This window comes from Eucyclogobius newberryi, unplaced genomic scaffold (assembly GCF_026437365.1).
Source record: "Eucyclogobius newberryi isolate DKJ021-1_F unplaced genomic scaffold, fEucNew1.0.hap1 SCAF_21, whole genome shotgun sequence".
NCBI classification, from domain to species: Eukaryota; Metazoa; Chordata; class Actinopteri; order Gobiiformes; family Gobiidae; genus Eucyclogobius; species Eucyclogobius newberryi.
In genome coordinates this window covers 29,299,838-29,319,365 of record NW_027315846.1, presented here as the reverse complement: position 1 = coordinate 29,319,365, position 19,528 = coordinate 29,299,838, and the positions used below count along the sequence as shown (strand labels likewise).

At 47.2% G+C, this 19,528-nt stretch overlaps 1 protein-coding gene across 1 annotated transcript in view; it reads left to right on the top strand.

The window, feature by feature from the left end:
• LOC140370344 (uncharacterized) overlaps positions 1-18,799 on the top strand; it is a 40,212-nt gene extending 21,413 nt beyond the window's left edge. Inside the window, 7 exon segments of the mRNA XM_072457455.1 lie at positions 876-1,118; positions 1,218-1,505; positions 10,454-12,593; positions 12,664-12,837; positions 12,992-13,165; positions 15,507-15,550; positions 18,140-18,799. Coding sequence (XP_072313556.1) covers positions 876-1,118; positions 1,218-1,505; positions 10,454-12,593; positions 12,664-12,837; positions 12,992-13,165; positions 15,507-15,550; positions 18,140-18,687 — 3,611 coding nt within the window. The 3' untranslated portion in view covers positions 18,688-18,799.
• The last annotated feature ends 729 nt before the right edge of the window (positions 18,800-19,528 follow it).

The following is a 19,528-nucleotide window of genomic DNA, read 5'->3' as shown; positions in this document are numbered from 1 at the left end:
ATATGCATGCATACATACATACATACATACATATACATACATACATATACATGCATACATACATATATATGCATACATACATACATATACATACATACATATACATGCATACATACATATATATGCATACATACATACATACATATATATGCATACATACATATACATGTATACATACACATATATGCATACATACATATACATACATACATATACATACATACATATACATGCATACCAGTGGCGGGCCGTGGGTCTGGGGCTTGGGCCTTCAGTGAGGTCATACACAGTCCCACCCGAATAAATCCACTTCTTATTACCTTCATTATGATGCCATGGCTCTAGACGTTTAAACAGGCGTTGCTTTACCTTGTCCGCGCTCGTTCTTCGCTCGTTTTCCGCGCGTGGTCCGTGCCGCGCTGCAGCGCGCGTGGTCCGTGCCGCGCTGCAGCGTGTTGTCAACGCGTTTTCAACGCGCAGCCTGTAACAGGCTTTGCAGCGTTGGCGTAGGACGACCTCTTTTCTTGAAAATTCGTCTTGAGAAAGGCGTTATAATTATATCCTCGACCAAATCGATATATTTTCTTCCTTCCACCGTTGTGGGTTGAAAAAACAGCTTAGTAATGTGTCTGTCAAATCCAGTTTCCTCATTCAGAGTTTGTGAGGTTTCGCATAGCCCCGCCCATAGGACTATGGACTATAGGATAGCAACACTTCTTGAGGGTGCACTGCGCCGCCCTATGTGAGTGGGCGCAGCGCCAGCACCGTTTGTTGGTCTTTATCCACTCGGTCAGCTGGGCTTGGCTGAGCGTGGCGAGGCCAGCTGATAGGGCTGACCCATGTCATTGTCCAGGGCGTCCATGGTGTCGCTGTAGGGCGTCCGCGAGTGAACGAAGGAGTCAGCCGTCATCCTCGCCCCCTCCACCTGCAGATGACCCAACAGGACCTGATACTTGAACGCCTCGCTATTTCCCGGGGGCAGTACATTACCCAGCGCGATCTTCAGGCAGGTCCATTCTCCCGCATCCCAGCGGGTGAGGTCCGGGACGACCGGTGGACACCCCCTGTATGGTTCCTCTGGACCGGCCCGATGGCACTGGTGTGGCTCGGAACGCCGGGTCGGCTCTGTCCGCGGCTACGGGGGCGCCGGCCTGGTATCGGCCTGGTATCGTGCTGAACAGATGTCTCCCCGGCTCGGAATTGAGCGCCCTCAGCAGGTTCCGCATCTGGTCGACCACCGCGGCGGTGCCCGCCCCTGGGTTCGGGCCTCGGACCGGTCCCCCTTGGTCTGGGTGGGTTTGGCTCGGGCGGGGGCCCCGGGCGCCTCGGCCGTGGGTACTGGCAACCCGTCGCGGCTAGCGGCTGGAGGGTCGGCTCGGGGGTGTACGGCTCGCTCCGCCTCTCTTCAGCGTCGGTGGCCCGGTACAGCACTCTCAGCCTCTTGGCGGCAGCTCGATTGGTGACTGGGCGGCTGGGGCCCGGTTCCTCGGGGGTGACCCGGTTGGGTGCTGCCCGGGAGGGTCTTTGCTCCATCCTGCCCCCCGCGGGGTCCACGGATCCGGCTCCTGGATGTCCGGGGTCAGGCTTGAGCCCCGTTCTAGCTTGATTCCACGAAGTGCTTCAGATAACACTATTGGTTGTCTTAAAAGTATACAATGAGCTGTTAAAAATTTGAAGTTTTCTGGTCTATTTACAGCTCTCCGCTCGAGGCGTCACCTTATGCAATGTTGTTATTTTTCGACCAATCAGCTGGGAGCACATGGCTACTTATTCAGCCACTTATCCAGCAGCAGCTACGTGTTCCTCGGAGACATTTCATTCATTTCTCCAGATTTTCTCCAGAGCTTATGATTCTACCACTACTACATCTATCAAATGCCACAGACGAAAAGAAAGGGCCCCCGGTCCTCATGGGTAAGAAGTCACAAGATACAATCCCTGCTATGTTGTGTTGTTTGTTCCTGCACTAGCTCGCGGCTAACTCGGCTAGCTCGTTGTTCTCGGCCTCTGTGGCTTATTTTTCGGTGTTGTTCTGTATTTCTTGACCTGTGTGGGTCGTGCGGGGTGTGTTTTTATGGTTGTTTGGTGTTTTTTTTCGTGATTTTATTGTCACTTTTGCCGCTGAGTTTTCCACTGGAGCCGAACGGAGCTAAGCTAAGATGTCTCTGTCCTCTGTGTCTCTTTCCTCTGTGTCTCTGTCCTCTGTGTCTCTGTCCTCTGTGTCTCTGTCCTCAGTGTCTCTGTCCTCTGTGTCTCTGTCCTCTGTGTCTCTGTCCTCTGTGTCTCTGTCCTCTGTGTCGCTGTCCTCAGTGTCTCTGTCCTCTGTGTCTCTGTCCTCAGTGTCTCTGTCCTCTGTGTCTCTGTCCTCTGTGTCTCTGTCCTCAGTGTCAATGTCCTCAGTGTTTCTGTCCTCAGTGTCTCTGTCCTCAATGTCTCTGTCCTCTGTGTTTCTGTCCTCGGTGTCACTGTCCTCAGTGTCTCTGTCCTCAGTGTCTCTATCCTCTGTGTCTCTGTCCTCTGTGTCTCTGTCCTCAGTGTCTCTGTCCTCGGTGTCTCTGTCCTCGGTGTCACTGTCCTCAGTGTCTCTGTCCTCGGTGTCCCTGTCCTCGGTGTCACTGTCCTCAGTGTCTCTGTTCTCTGTGTCTCTGTCCTCTGTGTCTCTGTCCTCAGTGTCTCTGTCCTCTGTGTTTCTGTCCTCTGTGTCACTGTCCTCTGTGTCACTGTCCTCAGTGTCACTGTCCTCAGTGTCTCTGTCCTCGGTGTCCCTGTCCTCTGTGTCTCTGTCCTCAGTGTCTCTGTCCTCAGTGTCTCTGTCCTCAGTGTCTCTGTCCTCGGTGTCTCGTCCTCTGTGTCTCTGTCTTCAGTGTCTCTGTCCTCTTTGTCTCTGTCCTCAGTGTCTCTGTCCTTAGTGTCACTGTCCTCAGTGTCACTGTCCTCAGTGTCTCTGTCCTCTGTGTCTCTGTCCTCTGTGTCTCTGTCCTCAGTGTCTCTGTCCTCAGTGTCTCTGCCCTCTGTGTCTCTGTCCTTGGTGTCTCTGTCCTCGGTGTCTCTGTCCTCGGTGTCTCTGTCCTCGGTGTCTCAGTCCTCTGTGTCTCTGTCCTCAGTGTCTCTGTCCTCAGTTTCTCTGTCCTCAGTGTCACTGTCCTCTGTGTCTCTGTCCTCTGTGTCTCTGTTCTCAGTGTCTCTGTCCTCAGTGTCTCTGTCCTCAGTGTCTCTGTCCTCTGTGTCTTTGTTCTCAGTGTCTCTGTCCTCTGTGTCTCTGTCCTCAGTGTCTCTGTCCTCCGTGTCTCTGTCCTCAGTGTCTCTGTCCTTTGTGTCTCTGTCCTCGGTGTCACTGTCCTCAGTGTCTCTGTCCTCTGTGTCACTGTCCTCAGTGTCTCTGTCCTCAGTGTCTCTGTCCTCTGTGTCTCTGTCCTCGGTGTCTCTGTCCTCTGTGTCTCTGTCCTCTGTGTCTTTGTTCTCAGTGTCTCTGTTCTCAGTGTCTCTGTCCTCTGTGTCTCTGTCCTCAGTGTCTCTTTCCTCTGTGTCTCTGTCCTCTGTGTCTCTGTCCTCAGTGTCTCTGTCCTCTGTGTCTCTGTTCTCAGTGTCTCTGTCCTCAGTGTCTCTGTCCTCAGTGTCTCTGTCCTCTGTGTCTTTGTTCTCAGTGTCTCTGTCCTCAGTGTCTCTGTTCTCAGTGTCTCTGTTCTCAGTGTCTCTGTCCTCTGTGTCTCTGTCCTCAGTGTCTCTGTCCTCAGTGTCTCTGTCCTCTGTGTCTCTGTCCTCTGTGTCTCTGTCCTCAGTGTCTCTGTCCTCTGTGTCTCTGTCCTCTGTGTCTCTGTCCTCAGTGTCTCTGTCCTCGGTGTCTCTGTCCTCTGTGTCTCTGTCCTCTGTGTCTCTGTCCTCGGTGTCTCTGTCCTCAGTGTGTCTGTCCTCTGTGTCACTGTCCTCAGTGTCTCTGTCCTCAGTGTCTCCGTCCTCTGTGTCTCTGTCCTCTGTGTCTCTGTCCTCAGTGTCTCTGTCCTCAGTGTCTCTGTCCTCTGTGTCTCTGTCCTCAGTGTCTCTGTCCTCAGTATATCTGTCCTCTGTGTCTCTGTCCTCAGTGTCTCTGTCCTCTGTGTCTCTGTCCTCGGTGTCTCTGTCCTCAGTTTCTCTGTCCTCAGTGTCTCTGTCCTCAGTGTTTCTGTCCTCAGTGTCACTGTCTTCAGTGTCTCTGCCCTCAGTGTCTCTGTCCTCGGTGTCACTGTCCTCGGTGTCACTGTCCTCGGTGTCACTGTCCTCAGTGTCTCTGTCCTCTGTGTTTCTGTCCTCTGTGTCTCTGTCCTCATTGTCACTGTCCTCGGTGTCACTGTCCTCAGTGTCTCTGTCCTCTGTGTTTCTGTCCTCTGTGTCTCTGTCCTCTGTGTCTCTGTCCTCGGTGTCACTGTCCTCAGTGTCTCTGTCCTCAGTGTCTCTGTCCAGTTCTTTGTTGTGTCAGATGTAAACTTTCACATTCCTTGTCCAGGTCGCTTGTCTTTTGTCTCGTTTCCTGAGAAAGCGTCCACATTTAGCCACTTCTGTATTTTTCTTGGTTAAATGTTGATTCATGTCGACTCCTGGGCCTTTAGTTCTCTAGATTGTCGCAGTAGGTCAATCTTTTGCTTCTCTGACTCCAGCTGAATCACAATGGATGGTTTCATTCTACGATCCTTGCTTGGGACAGTATGTAACTGGAGATGTTGTGCATTTACACATTTATGTTTATACTGTTCAGAAATATCTAAATCTGTTGTTGAAGTGTCTGTAATTCCTCAGGAGGAGCTTCACCTTCATCGACTCCAGCTGCGGCTCTTGCAAAGCTGTGATGTTTTGTTTCTAATCCAGTAATGATGAGATCTTTGCTCCTTGTTTTGTGTTCTCACTGGTTTAGTTCACTTTGTGTTTGTTTCACACTTTACACTAAAGAATCTGGGACTGAAGAGCTCTGGATGTTCTAAAACCACTCTATATATTTAAACGTGACAGCGTCTTCAAAATGTCAGAAAAGCAAATCCATCAACACGTTTGTGGACTGTCCTGCTGGCTCTCTGTCTGTCAATCAAATCTGTTGTTTGCAGAATAATAAACAGGCCACAATCTGCAGTAGCTCTAGACACTGGTGAAGGAAGAGAAGGTCCAAATATGAGAAGATGAGCTCTGGAGAGGTGCTGATGGGGCGGAGGAGGGCTGCACCAGCTGAGAGCAAACTGGAGAGTCAGAGCGTCCAAACGATAGGATCAACTCTCATCTGAAAATGTGTCTTAAGAACTGACGTACGAGGAGGAGGAGAGACAGAGGAGGAAACCACAACTATGGAGACTTTTGTTCTTTCTTCAGCCTTTCTTCAGTTTGGAGAAGCTTTCAGAGCAACACCAAAGAAACTAAACCATGAACTGATGTGAAAATGTTCTAAAATATGAGTCTTCACGTGTTTTCAGCCACGAGTCAAAAGTCAAAAGTGAAAATAAATACTCTGGAGAGGTTTAGGCGGCAGCACATATGCCGCAAAGTGTTGTGAGTTTGAATCCCGGCTACGACAATTTGCTGCATGTCCTCCCTCCTCTCTCTTCCCCATTTCACCTGTCTAATAAAGCCTTCAGGTCCTGCCATATCTGTGTCCTCAGCAGTAACCTCCTGTCACTCACCTGTGTGAAGCCCCGCCCACCTGGACCACAGCCAATAGAGGAGCGGCTCTGAGTCACTCCAGGAAGAACACACAAACAGGTTTCTTCCTTCAGCCGCACACTTTTCTCTAGGACACTTTGGACTCTTTGGATCCGCTCAGGTTTGACTACTTTGATTAGATTCAACACTGGCTTTAGTCCTGGATTATACCTGGTTTAGACCTGGTTTAGACCTGGTTTAGACCTAGTTTAGTCCTGGTTTAGTCCTGGTTTAGTCCTGGATTATACCTGGTTTAGTTCTGGTTTAGTCCTGGTTTAGACCTGGTTTAGTCCTGGTTTAGTCCTGGTTTAGTCCTGGTTTAGACCTGGTTTAGTCCTGGTTTAGTCCTGGTTTAGTCCTGGTTTAGTCCTGGTTTAGTCCTGGTTTAGTCCTGGTTTAGACCTGGTTTAGTCCTGGTTTAGACCTGGTTTAGTCCTGGTTTAGTCCTGGTTTAGTCCTGGTTTAGAACTGGTTTAGACCTGGTTTAGTCCTGGTTTACTCCTGGTTTAGTCCTGGTTTAGACCTGGTTTAGTCCTGGTTTAGTCCTGGTTTAGAACTGGTTTAGACCTGGTTTAGTCCTGGTTTAGATCTGGTTTAGAACTGGTTTAGTCCTGCTTTAATCCTGAATTAGACCTGGTTTAGACCTGGTTTAGACCTGGTTTAGTCCTGAATTAGACCTGGTTTGGTACAGATTTAGTTTAGGCCTTGGTTTATTTCCTGGTTTTAGCCCTTGTTATATCATTAGTTTAATTAAAACTTCAGATTGGTCTGACTGGTAATTATTAATAATGAGTGCTGAATGTATTTATTACTTTACATTTGTTAGTCATAGTTCTGTTTAGATTATTGACCTATTTGTAGATTTTGCCTCACTCATAATTGTCTAATATCAGTTGTTGCTGTTTATCATTTCCCTGTAGAACTTGACTTGTGTCTGTAGGGGGCAGTGTAGGACTTTGCTGCTGTCACTTCCTCTAAACCCAAATAAATGGTCCTGTTTTGGTCCTTTTGGTTCCCACTGAATTTGTGACTGGTTTTAGTTCAGTTTGAATCTCATATGTTACAGTTTGATGTGAATGTGTTTTCTTGAGGCTCCATGAGATGAAACACTTGACTAAAGTGCAGACTGCACAGAACAGGCTGATGGCTCATGTAGTCTGTGTTTATTTCAATATAAGGACAAGTAAACAACCTGTTCATTTGTTTGTCCTTTAGTTTGATGTGACAGATCAGCACACATGTACAACCAGAACAACAGACATGTACACACTTATTTTAGACTTATATGTTTGTTGTTTGAATTTGTAATGTGCCATTTCATATTGAATATTATGGAGAAATAAATAAACCATGTGATGAGTGGGCGGGGTTAAACAGTGTGATGTCATTGTGTAGGACTCTGGACTGAGCATGGATCAGAGAGAGCACAGAGAGGACGCAGTACCTCCCACCACCAGCAGGGGTGAAGTGACAGGTGAAACCTCCATTGGACGAACCATTGACTTTAAAAACAAACATGATCCACAGTAAGTCAGACACAATCATTAGATCTGATTATTGATGTGTGTTTATAGGACTGTTTTAGGAGTAACTGGAGTTAAGTCAAAGTCAAATGCTTTTAATCTTTTCCATTTGATCTGTGTTTGTCTTTACCAGGATCCACCAGAAACATCCTCGGTCTGAACCTGGTCCCAGCTGTGAGTCCCTCAGGAGTCACAGGTCTATGTTTGAACCAATGACCTTCAGGACAGAGCCGTGAGTCACATCTGTGTGTTATGGGATATAATAATTACATCATAGGTATTAAAGCACTGCTTGATATGATAAGGATCTGGAAGTGAGCTGCAACTACCACATAATCACCTCTTTTGAGTAAATGTGAGTTAAGAGACGCTGCAGGTGAAGAGGACAGAAAAAAAGACTTTACAGATATCAGTTTGAATCAGTTTGATCAGTTTCTGGGAAAATGGTCAGAACCAAATTTCTTGTTTCATTTTGTTGACATGTCAGATTATTATTTTTTTAAACAGACGTGTTTTTGGATTTCTGATCTACTGGATCTTTCTGAAAACGTGGTGTAAAAATTCAAATTTTGCTTCATTTCTTGGAGTCTAAACTTTCAAAAAAATCCTTGTGTACGATTAGTCAAAATCATGTTAAGTCCAAGTTTGTAACGTTTGGTGTGTGTAGGTGCTACTTTAGGCTGATCTTTATGTCTCTGTGGGAGAAAGCATTTTGAGAAAAGATCTTTGAAGTTACAATGTTCCAGAGAATTCTATGACATTGATTTAATTATATAATAAAACATCTTTAGGTGCAGACTGGGCAATGCTGTTGTTGCTTTTCTGTTCAAATAGCAAACTGACAAATACATGATTTAATGTCTGTAGTGTTAAATAAAATACAGTTTGAGTAATTCTGTTGAATATTTCAAGGACATACAGTCAGACATGTGGAGGTTCATGATTGTTATTGTGTTGGTGGGTGTGGTTCTTGTCCAGAGAGGGGAGGGGCCACTGTTCAGCACCCTCACAGCAGGAGGATACAGGCTCTTGCTCAGTCTGGTGCTTCTGGTATGTTTGGACCTGTACCTTCTCCCTGAGGGCAGCAGGTGGAGCAGGTGTAGAGCTGGTGGTGTGGCTCATGCAGGAGGTTGTGCTCTCTCTTCAGACAGCGGCTGGTGTAGATGGGACTGATCTCTGGGAGAGAAGTCCAAGCTGTTTTTACCACACGTTGGAGAACCAAACTAAAAATCCATAGGTCAGGTCAGAACTGATGGCACAGTTGTAGAAGTTCACCATCAGCGTTCTGGGGATGTTGGCGCTGCTCAGTTTCTCTGGCTTTTCTAGTGTTTACTTCAACTATTTCAGTTTAGAGAGAAAATGTGTGATTCATCTAAATTGTCTTCTAAATCAGTGTTTTTTATCCCAAAAACATTTTCATTGTTTTTTAAATTCACCAGACTCCAGCACAAACCAGAATCTTCTGCAGAATTCCCCAGCTGTGGGTCCTTCAGGAGTGACCGGTCTATGGGACATCAACATCCCTCATTTGTCCAATCACAAAGTCTCCAAAGTGCTGCACCGAGTACAAAATAAACACAAGCAAAATATGTTAAAAAATTAAAACAAAACTACATAAATACGTACAAACAAAATAAAAATAAATTAACAACAATATGAAATATTCAAAAATAATAAAAGACGGTTGGAGGACCACACAATTCTCATGCCGGGTCAAATGCCAGTGAATAAAAGTGCGTTTTTAAACAAGATTTAAAAGCATCAACTGAAGGAGGAAGAGTGGGAGGAAGAGCGTTCCAAAGTTTGGGGCCAACAACAGAAAAGGCTCGTTCGCCTCGGCTTTTTAGTCTCGTTGTTGAAGAAGTTGGAACTGGCCCTCAGACCTCAGCGAGCGCAGGAGTGTAGGGGACACTGAGGTCTGAAATGTACGCGGGGGCCAGGCCATGAAGCACTTTAAAAACAAACAAGAACATTTTAAAATCAACTCTAAAATGATTGAGGTGTAATATCTTCTCTACGATGTGGGCCCGTTACAAGTCGTGCTGCACTAACTGTAAGCGTGACAGGTTAGCTTGTTAGCTTGTTAGCGTGTTAGCTTGGCTGATCCCAGTGTACAGTGCATTACAGAAGTCAAGACGTGTAGAGATAAAAGCATGGATCACCCTCTCCAGGTCACTAAAAGATAAAACCCATTTGAGTCTAGATAAAAGCCGAAGGTGAAAAAAACAGATTTAACCACCACATTGATCTGCTTGTCAAGCTTAAAATCTCCATCAATGATGACGCCAAGGTTGGTGGCTGTAAACGTGATGTAGGGTTGGTGAGACCCCAATTCTAAATTAAAATCAACTGCTTTGTTTGGCTGAAAAACCACAATTTCCATTTTCCATAGCCAGCCAAGCCTTGACATCATCCAGACAGTTCAGGACGGGCGCCAGGGAACTATTTTTTACTGGCAGATAGACTGGGAGTCGTCCACATAAAAGTGATATGACATCCCATGTTTTCTAAAAGTTTGACCAGGCGGCCTAGGAGTGTTCCATTGTAGAAAAGTTTCAGTTGTATCATCTGGACACGGTTTTAGAAAAACAAGACATTTTGACTCTCCTCCAAGAGTCATTCTTAAAGATACAAATTTGGTCTGAGAACTCAAGTATTTATCCTAACCTGAGTAGGCCCTGACCACTGGGCGGAGCCTCCTGAGAATAGTCTGTCCTGTTTTTCTATTTGTTTACATTTTGCACAGCTTTATGTATCAATCTACCGGTAGTGTATAGTAGTATTTTGAAGCCATGGGGCGGCATCAGCCATGGTCATTCTGATGCTAATCAAGTACTCATCAGTATTGAGGAGCCGCAGAAGCTAACAATAGGATTTCTATGGCCAGTGCAGGGCAGTTAGGGTAAGCAAATATGAGTAGGTTAAGGTGAAACTGTAAACAGTAAAGACAATATCAGGATGTTTTGACGAGTGGGAGGGGCTTATTCAGAGTAGGATAAATATTTAAGTTTTCGGACCAAATCCGTAGATTGAGAATGACTCTTGGATGTAAGTCAAAATGTCTTGCTTTTCTAAAAACAGTGTCCAGATGACTACAACTGAATCTGTTTCTACAATAGCACTGACACAAGAATAAATGTTAATTTAGTCTCTTTGACAGAGTGGAGCAGCCGGGTCACGAGGTCTCTAGTGGTCAGCACCACCAGACACAGCTGGACTCCGTATTTAAGGTCTGTCAAATACTAAAGTTTGTAAATGTTCAGATGAATGAGAACTTGTTTCACACAGATCTGACTCTGACTGCATTTGTGTTGTTTATAATGTGTCTGTTCAGCTTCTGGAGAAGGACATCTTCACTTTTGTCCAGAAGGAGCTGAAGAAGCTCCACAAGGTTCTGACTACAGATTACCCAGAATGCTTAGAGCCTCTGAAGGATGAGGATGAAGAGCAGAGGAGCAGCAGTGAGGCTGTTCTGAAGATCACACTGAACTTCCTGAGAAGGATGAAGCAGAAGGAGCAGGCTGAACGTCTGTGGAGCAGTAGGACCATTTAACACATTGAACAAGGTGCTCACAGTCATTTTATATTCTCTGAGACTCAGGGCTGTGTCTGTTGTCTTTATTCAGGGACTTATTCTGGAGTTTGTGGGCGTAAACTGAAGTGTAACCTGCAGCAGAAGTTAGAGTGTGTGTTTGAGGGCATCGCTAAAGCAGGAAACCCCACCCTTCTGAAGCAGATTTACACAGAGCTCTACATCACAGAGGGAGGGTCTTCAGAGGTCAACCAGGAACATGAGGTCAGACACATGGAAACAGCCTCCAGGAAACCAGACCCAGCAGAGACAGCCATCACATGTGAAGACATCTTTAAAGGCCCAGCTGACACAAAAGGACCAATCAGAACAGTGCTGACAAAGGGCGTGGCTGGCATCGGGAAAACAGTGCTCACTCAGAAGTTCAGTCTGGACTGGGCTGAAGGCAAAGCCAACCAGGACATACAGCTGCTGTTCCCGTTCACTTTCAGAGCACTCAATGTGCTGAAGGAGAGAAGCTTCAGCTTGGTGACACTTGTTCATCACTTCTTTAGTCAAACACAAGCAGAACTCTGCAGCTTTGAAGACCTCCAGGTGCTCTTCATCTTTGACGGTCTGGACGAGTGCAGACTTCCTCTGGACTTCACCAAAACCAAGGCCCTGACTGACCCCTCAGAGTCTGTCTCAGTAGACGTGCTGCTGGTAAACCTCATCAGGGGGAGCCTGCTTCCCTCTGCTCGCCTCTGGATAACCGCACGACCTGCGGCAGCCAATCAGATCCCTCCTGAGTGCGTGTCCATGGTGACAGAGGTCAGAGGGTTCACTGACCCACAGAAGGAGCTGTACTTCAGGAAGCGGTTCAGAGACCAGGCTGACACAATCATGTCCCACATCAAGATGTCCAGAAGCCTCCACATCATGTGCCACATGCCAGTCTTCTGCTGGATCACTGCCACAGTCCTGGAGCATGTGTTGAAAAGCAGAGAGAGAGGAGAGCTGCCCAAGACCCTGACTCAGATGTACATCCACTTCCTGGTGGTTCAGGCCAAAGTCAAGAACATCAAGTATGAAGAAGGAGCTGAGACAGACCCACACTGGAGTCCAGAGACCAAGAAGATGGCGGAGTCTCTGGGAAAACTGGCCTTTGAGCAGCTGCAGAAAGGAAATCTGATCTTCTACAAGAGTGACCTGAGCGAGTGTGGGCTGGACGCTGCAACGGCCTCAGTGTACTCCGGAGTGTTCACACAGGTCTTTAGAGAGGAGCCAGGCCTGTACCAGAACAAGGTCTACTGCTTCATCCATCTGAGTGTGCAGGAGTTTCTGGCAGCTCTTCACGTCCATCTGACCTTCATCAACACTGGGATCAACCTGCTCTCAGAGAAAACACAGAAGTCGACAATATTCAGTGTGAAAAGAAAACTAAGGCACCTTCACCAGACAGCTGTGGACCAGGCCTTACAGAGTCCAAATGGACACCTGGACTTGCTCCTTCGCTTCCTATTGGGTCTTTCACTGTCTGCCAATCAAGTCCTTCTACAAGGTCTGGTGACACAGACAGAAAGTAGCTCCGATACCAATCAGAAAACAGCTAAATACATCAAGAAGAAGCTGAATGAGGATGTGTCTGCAGAGAGGAGCATCAGCCTGCTCCACTGTCTGAATGAACTGAATGAGCGTTCTCTGGTGGAGCAGATCCAACAGTACCTGAGTTCAGGACGTCTGTCTGAAGGTGGACTGTCTCCTGCTCAGTGGTCAGCTTTGGCCTTCATCTTACTGTCATCAGAAGAAGATCTGGACCAATTTGAGCTGAAAAAATACTCTTCTTCAGAGGAAGTTCTCCTGAGGCTGCTGCCAGTGGTCAAAGCCTCCAACAAAGCTCTGTGAGTAACCTTTGTTTAACAGAAAATGGCTGGATTCAACTTCTACATAAACAATGTTGTCTCTCTCCAGACTGAGCAGCTGTGACCTGTCAGAGAGAAGCTGTGAAGCTCTGTCCTCAGTCCTCAGCTCCCAGTCCTCTAGTCTGAGAGTCCTGGACCTCAGTCACAATGACTTGAAGGACTCGGGGCTGAAGATGTTATCTGCTGGACTGAAGAGTCCTCACTGTAAACTGGAACAGCTCAGGTCAGAGAGATTAATATTATTCACTATTATTACATAACTTGTTGGTGGTTATATTGGAAAATAACAACATAAAGTGAAATAAAGATAGAGGACTTGTTATTTGCGTAATTTGGATTAAATGTCCTTGACTGATTAGAATAATATGTGTCCTCAGACTGTCAGGTTGTCTGGTCTCAGAGGAAGGCTGTGTTTCTCTGGCCTCAGCACTGAGGTCCAACCCCTCCCATCTGAGAGAACTAGACCTAAGCTACAACCATCCAGGAGACACAGGAGTAAAGCTCCTGTCTGCTCTACAGGAGGACCCCCACTGCACACTGGACACTCTCAGGTATGGACCTGTCCTCACTGAGATTTGTAACACCTAAGAGTGCTATTTACAGGTTGAAGGTGCCATAACATGCTTTTTTTCACGTTTGTAGTCTATTCTAAGTATATAATTGATAATAATAAGGGTTGTGCAACACCCTTAACATAATAGTCAAGAAATATCACCCTGACCTTGAACCCCCTCACCAACCTGGAAATGCAAACGGCTTGGTTTGATATTCGCCCCCACCCTTGCAAAGAGCAATCTGGCTCCCTCGCCCAACCCGTGACGTAGTCTCAGAGCGCATGTGTGCCCCGCCCACCCGTGACGTAGTAGTAGGGTGAGGGGGGATGGTGACGCGTGCCTGTGGTTATGACGCGGTCTTGTGTCTACCCCCCGTCAGTTTGGAGATTGGAGGAAAGGAGATAGTCTGTATTATAGCTAAACACTGCGGGAATCAATCAAAAAAACTTTCTGGGTACATATATGAAGCACAAATAGCAATGTAAGAAGGTTAAAAGCTCTGAAAAGTCGATTTTGCATGTTATGGGACCTTTAATATCAGGTAACAGTGTGTTCACTATGGTATGGACCAGTGTTAGGTCTGTCTACTGGAGCAAATATTGGTTTAACGTTGGTTTCATGTTATTTCAAAGTTACTCATTAAGTTTACCATTTGTTTTTTTTGTTAAAAAACAATTGCCATAGTCACTGTGAGCCCCGAGGGTCATTGTGGGTCACTATGGTCCCCGTGGGTCACTGTGTGCCCTGTGGGTCACGTGGGTCACTGTGGACCCTTGGGTCTCTGGGTCACTATGGTCCCCGTGGGTCACTGTGTGCCCTGTAGATCAATGTGGGTCCCGTGGGTCACTGTGGGTCACTGTGGACCCTTTGGCCTCTGTGGGTCACTGTGGACCCTTGGGTCTCTGTGGGTCACTATGGTCCCCGTGGGTCACTGTGTGCCCTGTAGATCAATGTGGGTCCCGTGGGTCACTGTGGGTCACTGTGGACCCTTGGGCCTCTGTGGGTCACTGTGGACCCTTGGGTCTCTGTGGGTCACTATGGTCCCCGTGGGTCACTGTGTGCCCTGTAGATCACTGTGGGTCCCGTGGGCCCCTTGGGTCACTATGGGTCGCTGGGTCACTGTGGGTCACCATGGGTCCTGTGGGTCACCGTGGGCCCTGTGGGTCCCGTGGGTCAATGTGGGTTCCGTGGATCACTGTGGTCCCCGTGGGTCCCATGGGTCACTGTGGGTCCCGTGGGCTACTGTGGGTCAAGTGGGTCACTGTGGGTCCCGTGGGTCACTGTGGGCCCTGTGAGTCACTGTGGGCCCCGTGGGTCACTGTGGGTTCTGTGGGTCACTGTGGGCCCTGTGGGTCCCGTGAGTCACTGTGGGCCCCGTGGGTCACTGTGTCATTGTGGGTTCCCTGGGTCACTGTGGGTCACTTGGGGTCCAGTGGGTCGCTGTGAGTCACTGTGGGCCCCGTGGGTCACTGTGGGCCCTGTGGGTCATTGTGGGCCCCTTGAGTCACTTTTGGCCCTGTGGGTCATTGTGGGCCCCTTGAGTCACTGTTGGCCCTGTGGGTTATTTTGGCCATGTGGCTCATTGTGGGCCCCTTGAGTCACTGTGGACCCTGTGGGTCATTGTGGGCCCCTTGAGTCACGGTTGGCCCTGTGGGTCATTGTGGGCCCCTTGAGTCACTGTTGGCCCTGTGGGTCATTGTGGCCCTGTGGGTCATTGTGGGCCCCTTGAGTCACTGTTGGCCCTGTGGGTCATTGTGGCCCTGTGGGTCATTGTGGGCCCCTTGAGTCACTGTTGGCCCTGTGGGTCATTGTGGCCCTGTGGGTCATTGTGGCCCTGTGGGTCAGTGTGGGCCCCTTGAGTCACTGTTGGCCCTGTGGGTCATTGTGGCCCTGTGGGTCATTGTGGGCCCCTTGAGTCACTGTTGGCCCTGTGGGTCATTGTGGGCCCCTTGAGTCACTGTTGGCCCTGTGGGTCATTGTGGCCCTGTGGGTCATTGTGGGCCCCTTGAGTCACTGTTGGCCCTGTGGGTCATTGTGGGCCCCTTGAGTCACTGTTGGCCCTGTGGGTCACTGTAATAAAAACAGACTAAATATTTCGTTTTTTTTTTTTATTCCGTTAAACCTGAGTTACAGATTATTTAATAGACTTTGTTTTAAACAGGGACATTTCTCCAGACTAAAACATAAAACCCACACTTACAGATCTAAATGATCCATAAACATTGAAGGGCGTGTACCACAGGTTGAGAACCTCTGTCAGCTTCTACAGAACAAACCTTTAATCTCACATGAAGTGAAAATCCTCTGTGAAAAACACTGATGTGTGTGTTTCTTTCAGACTGAGGCCCAAAGGAGAACGATGGATGAATCCCATCATGAGATGTAAGTCTGACTTAAGTCATTTCACACTGGTTAGTTTTATGATCTTATTTCTGACACAAACAGCACTTTAATACTCCACATGATTCTTATGATTGAACAGACTTTACTGTTGTTTTCTCATTGGCTCTTTCTCTTCTGTGGGCGTGGCCTCAGACTGTGTCCATCACTGAACACAGAGTTATTAAAGGTGCCATAACATGCTTTTTTTCACGTTTCGTAGTCTATCCTAAGTGTATCATTGATAATAATAAGTGTTGTGCAACACCCTTAACATAATAGTTAAGAAATATCACCCAGACCTTGGACCCCCTCACCAACCCGGAAATGCAAACGGCTTGGTTTGATATTCGCCCCCACCCTTGTGAAGAGCGATCTGGCTCCCGCCCAACCCGTGACGTAGTCTCAGAGAGAGCGTGTGTGCCCCGCCCAACCCGTGACGTAGTCTCAGAGAGAGCGGTGTGTCCCCCACAGCTGTCAGCTCCGCCGTGCGCCGCTCCCGCCGCGCGAGTGAGTGACAAACGATAGAAATTCAGATCAACGAGTCTACTTTGGGGGGATGGTGACGCGTGCCTGGGGTTACGACGCGGTCTTGCCCCACCGCCCGTCAGTTTGGAGATTCGAGGAAAAGAGATAGTCCGTACTATAGCTAAAAACTGCGGGAATCAATCAAGAAAACACTCTGGACATATATGAAGCACAAATAGCAATGTAAGAAGGTTAAAAGCTCTGAAAAGTCGATTTTGCATGTTATGGGACCTTTAAAGAGGGGCTGCAATGTTTTTTAATAAGTGGAATATAGCTTTCATTTTTTCACAACGAAGACGGTTAGTTTTGACAAATGAGAATAACCCGAGAAAATGCTATAGCAACCGCCTTGGTAACCGAATGCTTTAAGAGCGGTTGCAAAATCATCCTCATTGTTCTCGTCTGAAATGTGCTAAACAGAGCGAAATTTAAAATTTTACACGACGAATCTTGCAATAACACTGAGAAGTGAAGCACTGCACTGCCCTAGAGGGAAACAGGCTCATTGAGGGGCCAAAACGGAAGATTACGGAAGATGTTTTTGGACACGATTAGTCCCGGACTAAGAGAATGTAAGCGGCGATGTGGAAAGTCTGGTATGCTACCGACATTTCACGACCAAAACCTTTTGGTCGTGAAAAGTGCGCATGCACGGGGGAGTGCATGCGCAAACGTGCGTTTGTTTATTAGCGCGACGGATCGCATTGCATCTCTCGTCTCCCGTAGATTTCCGTCTACTTTCCAAAACCTTGCGAAGTATCAACTTGGATATGCAACAAAAGAAAGTTGCAAGATATTTTCAGTGCTTTTTGTAATCAGCGTATGCGCTGTCTGATTGATGCGTGTGCATGATGTTGTTCACGGGGAGAGTTCTGACCTTATGCATATCACAGGTTCTAATAAATATACCAGGAAGTTGAATGGACCGGTGTGTGGTATCGTTTTCTGAATAACTTGTCTGGGAAGTCAGTGCGCGTCCTCTGGGAGAGCCCGGTGCAGCGCTCACAGCAGCGCTCACAGCAGCGCTCACAGCAGCGCTCACAGCAGTGCATCCATGCGCGGCCGTGTGCGGCGCATCCGCAGCGATCCACGGCCGCGCATGGATGCACTGCTGCGCCCTTGTGCACTGCTGTGAGCACTGCTGTGAGCGCTGCTGTGAGCGCTGCTGCTGTGAGCGCTGCTGCTGTGAGCGCTGCTGCTGTGAGCACAGCGCTGCACCGGGCTCTCCCAGAGGACACGCACTGACTTCCCAGACAAGTTATTCAGAAAACTATACCACACACCGGTCCATTCAACTTCCTGGTATAATGTGGAGTCCGCAGCGTTGAGCAGCAGCACATTCTCGTCTCCTCATCGTCATTCTCATCCGCTCTATTTTCATGGTCTGACGAGGCTCAGACTCAAATACATGAGGCAGGACATGTTCTTCAACATATGAGGTTCATCATCTGTTGAAATCTGCTCACTTGACGAGGATTTAGTTGTATTTTGTTCGCTCTCGCTGTCCACTTCAGTGTAAATGTCCTCAGTGTTGGCTGGACAGTGTCACGGTGTGACGACACATTTCCGGGTGAAGGAGAGTATCTGAATATATTAAGACTTGGACACTAACGGCCAACGAGGACTTAACAGCACAATTTCAAATAACATTGCAGCCCATCTTTAAGACACTGACACAGACACAGCTGTTTGACTCAGCACAGGACTGTCTACACACAAGCACAAGTGACTGTGGATTCATACAGAGACATTTGAAAGGAGAAAGTGTGTGTCATGAAGCACAGAGGAGTGAAGCAATGTGTGTAGTGACGTCACACTGAGCTTGACTTTGTCCACTGCACCAACAAACTACTGACAATTCAACTCTTACACTCAACATGAAACACACTGGATTGGTGCAACAAATAAATATAGAAATGAGAATCATAAATCAATTAAATCCTGTACATTTGAAGACTAAATAGAGTCAAATAGTTGTATCATGAAATCCTAATAAAGTGTGTCTCCACATGTTGAGACGCACAGGGGACTAACTGCTGCTGTGTTGTGTCTTCTCTCCATCAGATTTCTGTGATCTCACTCTGGATCCAAACACAGCTCACAGAGAACTCAAACTGTCTGACAACAACAAGAAGGTGACACGTGTGACAGAGGAGCAGCTGTATCCAGATCATCAGGACAGATTTGATCACTGGCCTCAGCTTCTGTGTGACACTGGTCTGACTGGTCGCTGTTACTGGGAGGTCCAGTGGAGTGGAAGGGTTAATATATCAGTGTCTTACAGAGGAATCAGAAGGAAAGGACACACTTCTGACAGTTTGTTTGGAGGCAATGATCAGTCCTGGAGTCTGGTCTGTTCTGAAGGTGGTTTCACTGTTCTTCATAATATCAAAGACACCGTCCTCCCTCAGCCCTGGTCCTCCTCTCGTGGGACAGTAGCAGTGTTTGTGGACTGTCCTGCTGGCTCTCTGTCCTTCTACACAGTCTCCTCTGAGCGACTGATCCTCCTCCACACCTTCAACACCACATTCACTCACTCTCTGGTCCCTGGGTTTAGGCTCTTGTCTTATGGCTCCTCAGTGTCTCTGTGCGCTCCGACAGACTCGCTCTAATGTGTGTGAAATAAAACATCTGTACAAACAAAAGACATTTATTTTAGAGTTTATTTGACAGAAGAAAACAAACTTTAGACATCGGCCTCACACAAGTGTCTGTTTTGAACAAATCAGTGTTTTAATAAAATATGATCTTTACAGAATAATAAACTACAATATGTAGTGAGTAAAGAGATTTTTTTTTTTTTTTACATTTTTTACTTTTAAAATTGTTTTCAGAAAATGTGATGAACAACAATTGAATCCTAAAAAGGTCATGTCTCCCCGAGATTAGAACCGGGCCTAAACCGGGTCTGATCCAACATGTCTGCTCTTGCTTTTGGATTAGGTTTAACATTCGACAGGTCAAATATTGATGGTACTATTTTACTTTTAGTTTTTCCCTACTGCCCCCTGGTGTCTGTGAAGCTACTCCTTCTGTTGAGCCTCTGCACGTTTAAATGCTCTGTGCTAATGCTAATGCTAATGTTGCAAATGTCAACAAATGCTAAATAAGTGTATAATTGCTTGCGTGCGCGCCAATCCACCAATGACTTACCAAAGAATAGTAAGAGTTAAGAATATACACACAAAATGAAATGCACAGCAGCACCAGAGCGTAACCACACGCTGTTCCCACAGATCTATAACAATGAATGAAGTGCACCTGCTACTACTCACCACGAGGCACGCAAGGCAGAGACCGTTTCTCAGGGAGGAGCATCTGGGTCCACAGGTCATCGATGTGCCTGTCCCACTCCCGCTGTCGAAGTGGTAGAAGAAGAAGGAAAGGCAATGAGCAGATTCCAAGTGAAATTAAATATGAAATATTATTGATAAAATAAGTAGTCTTTATCAG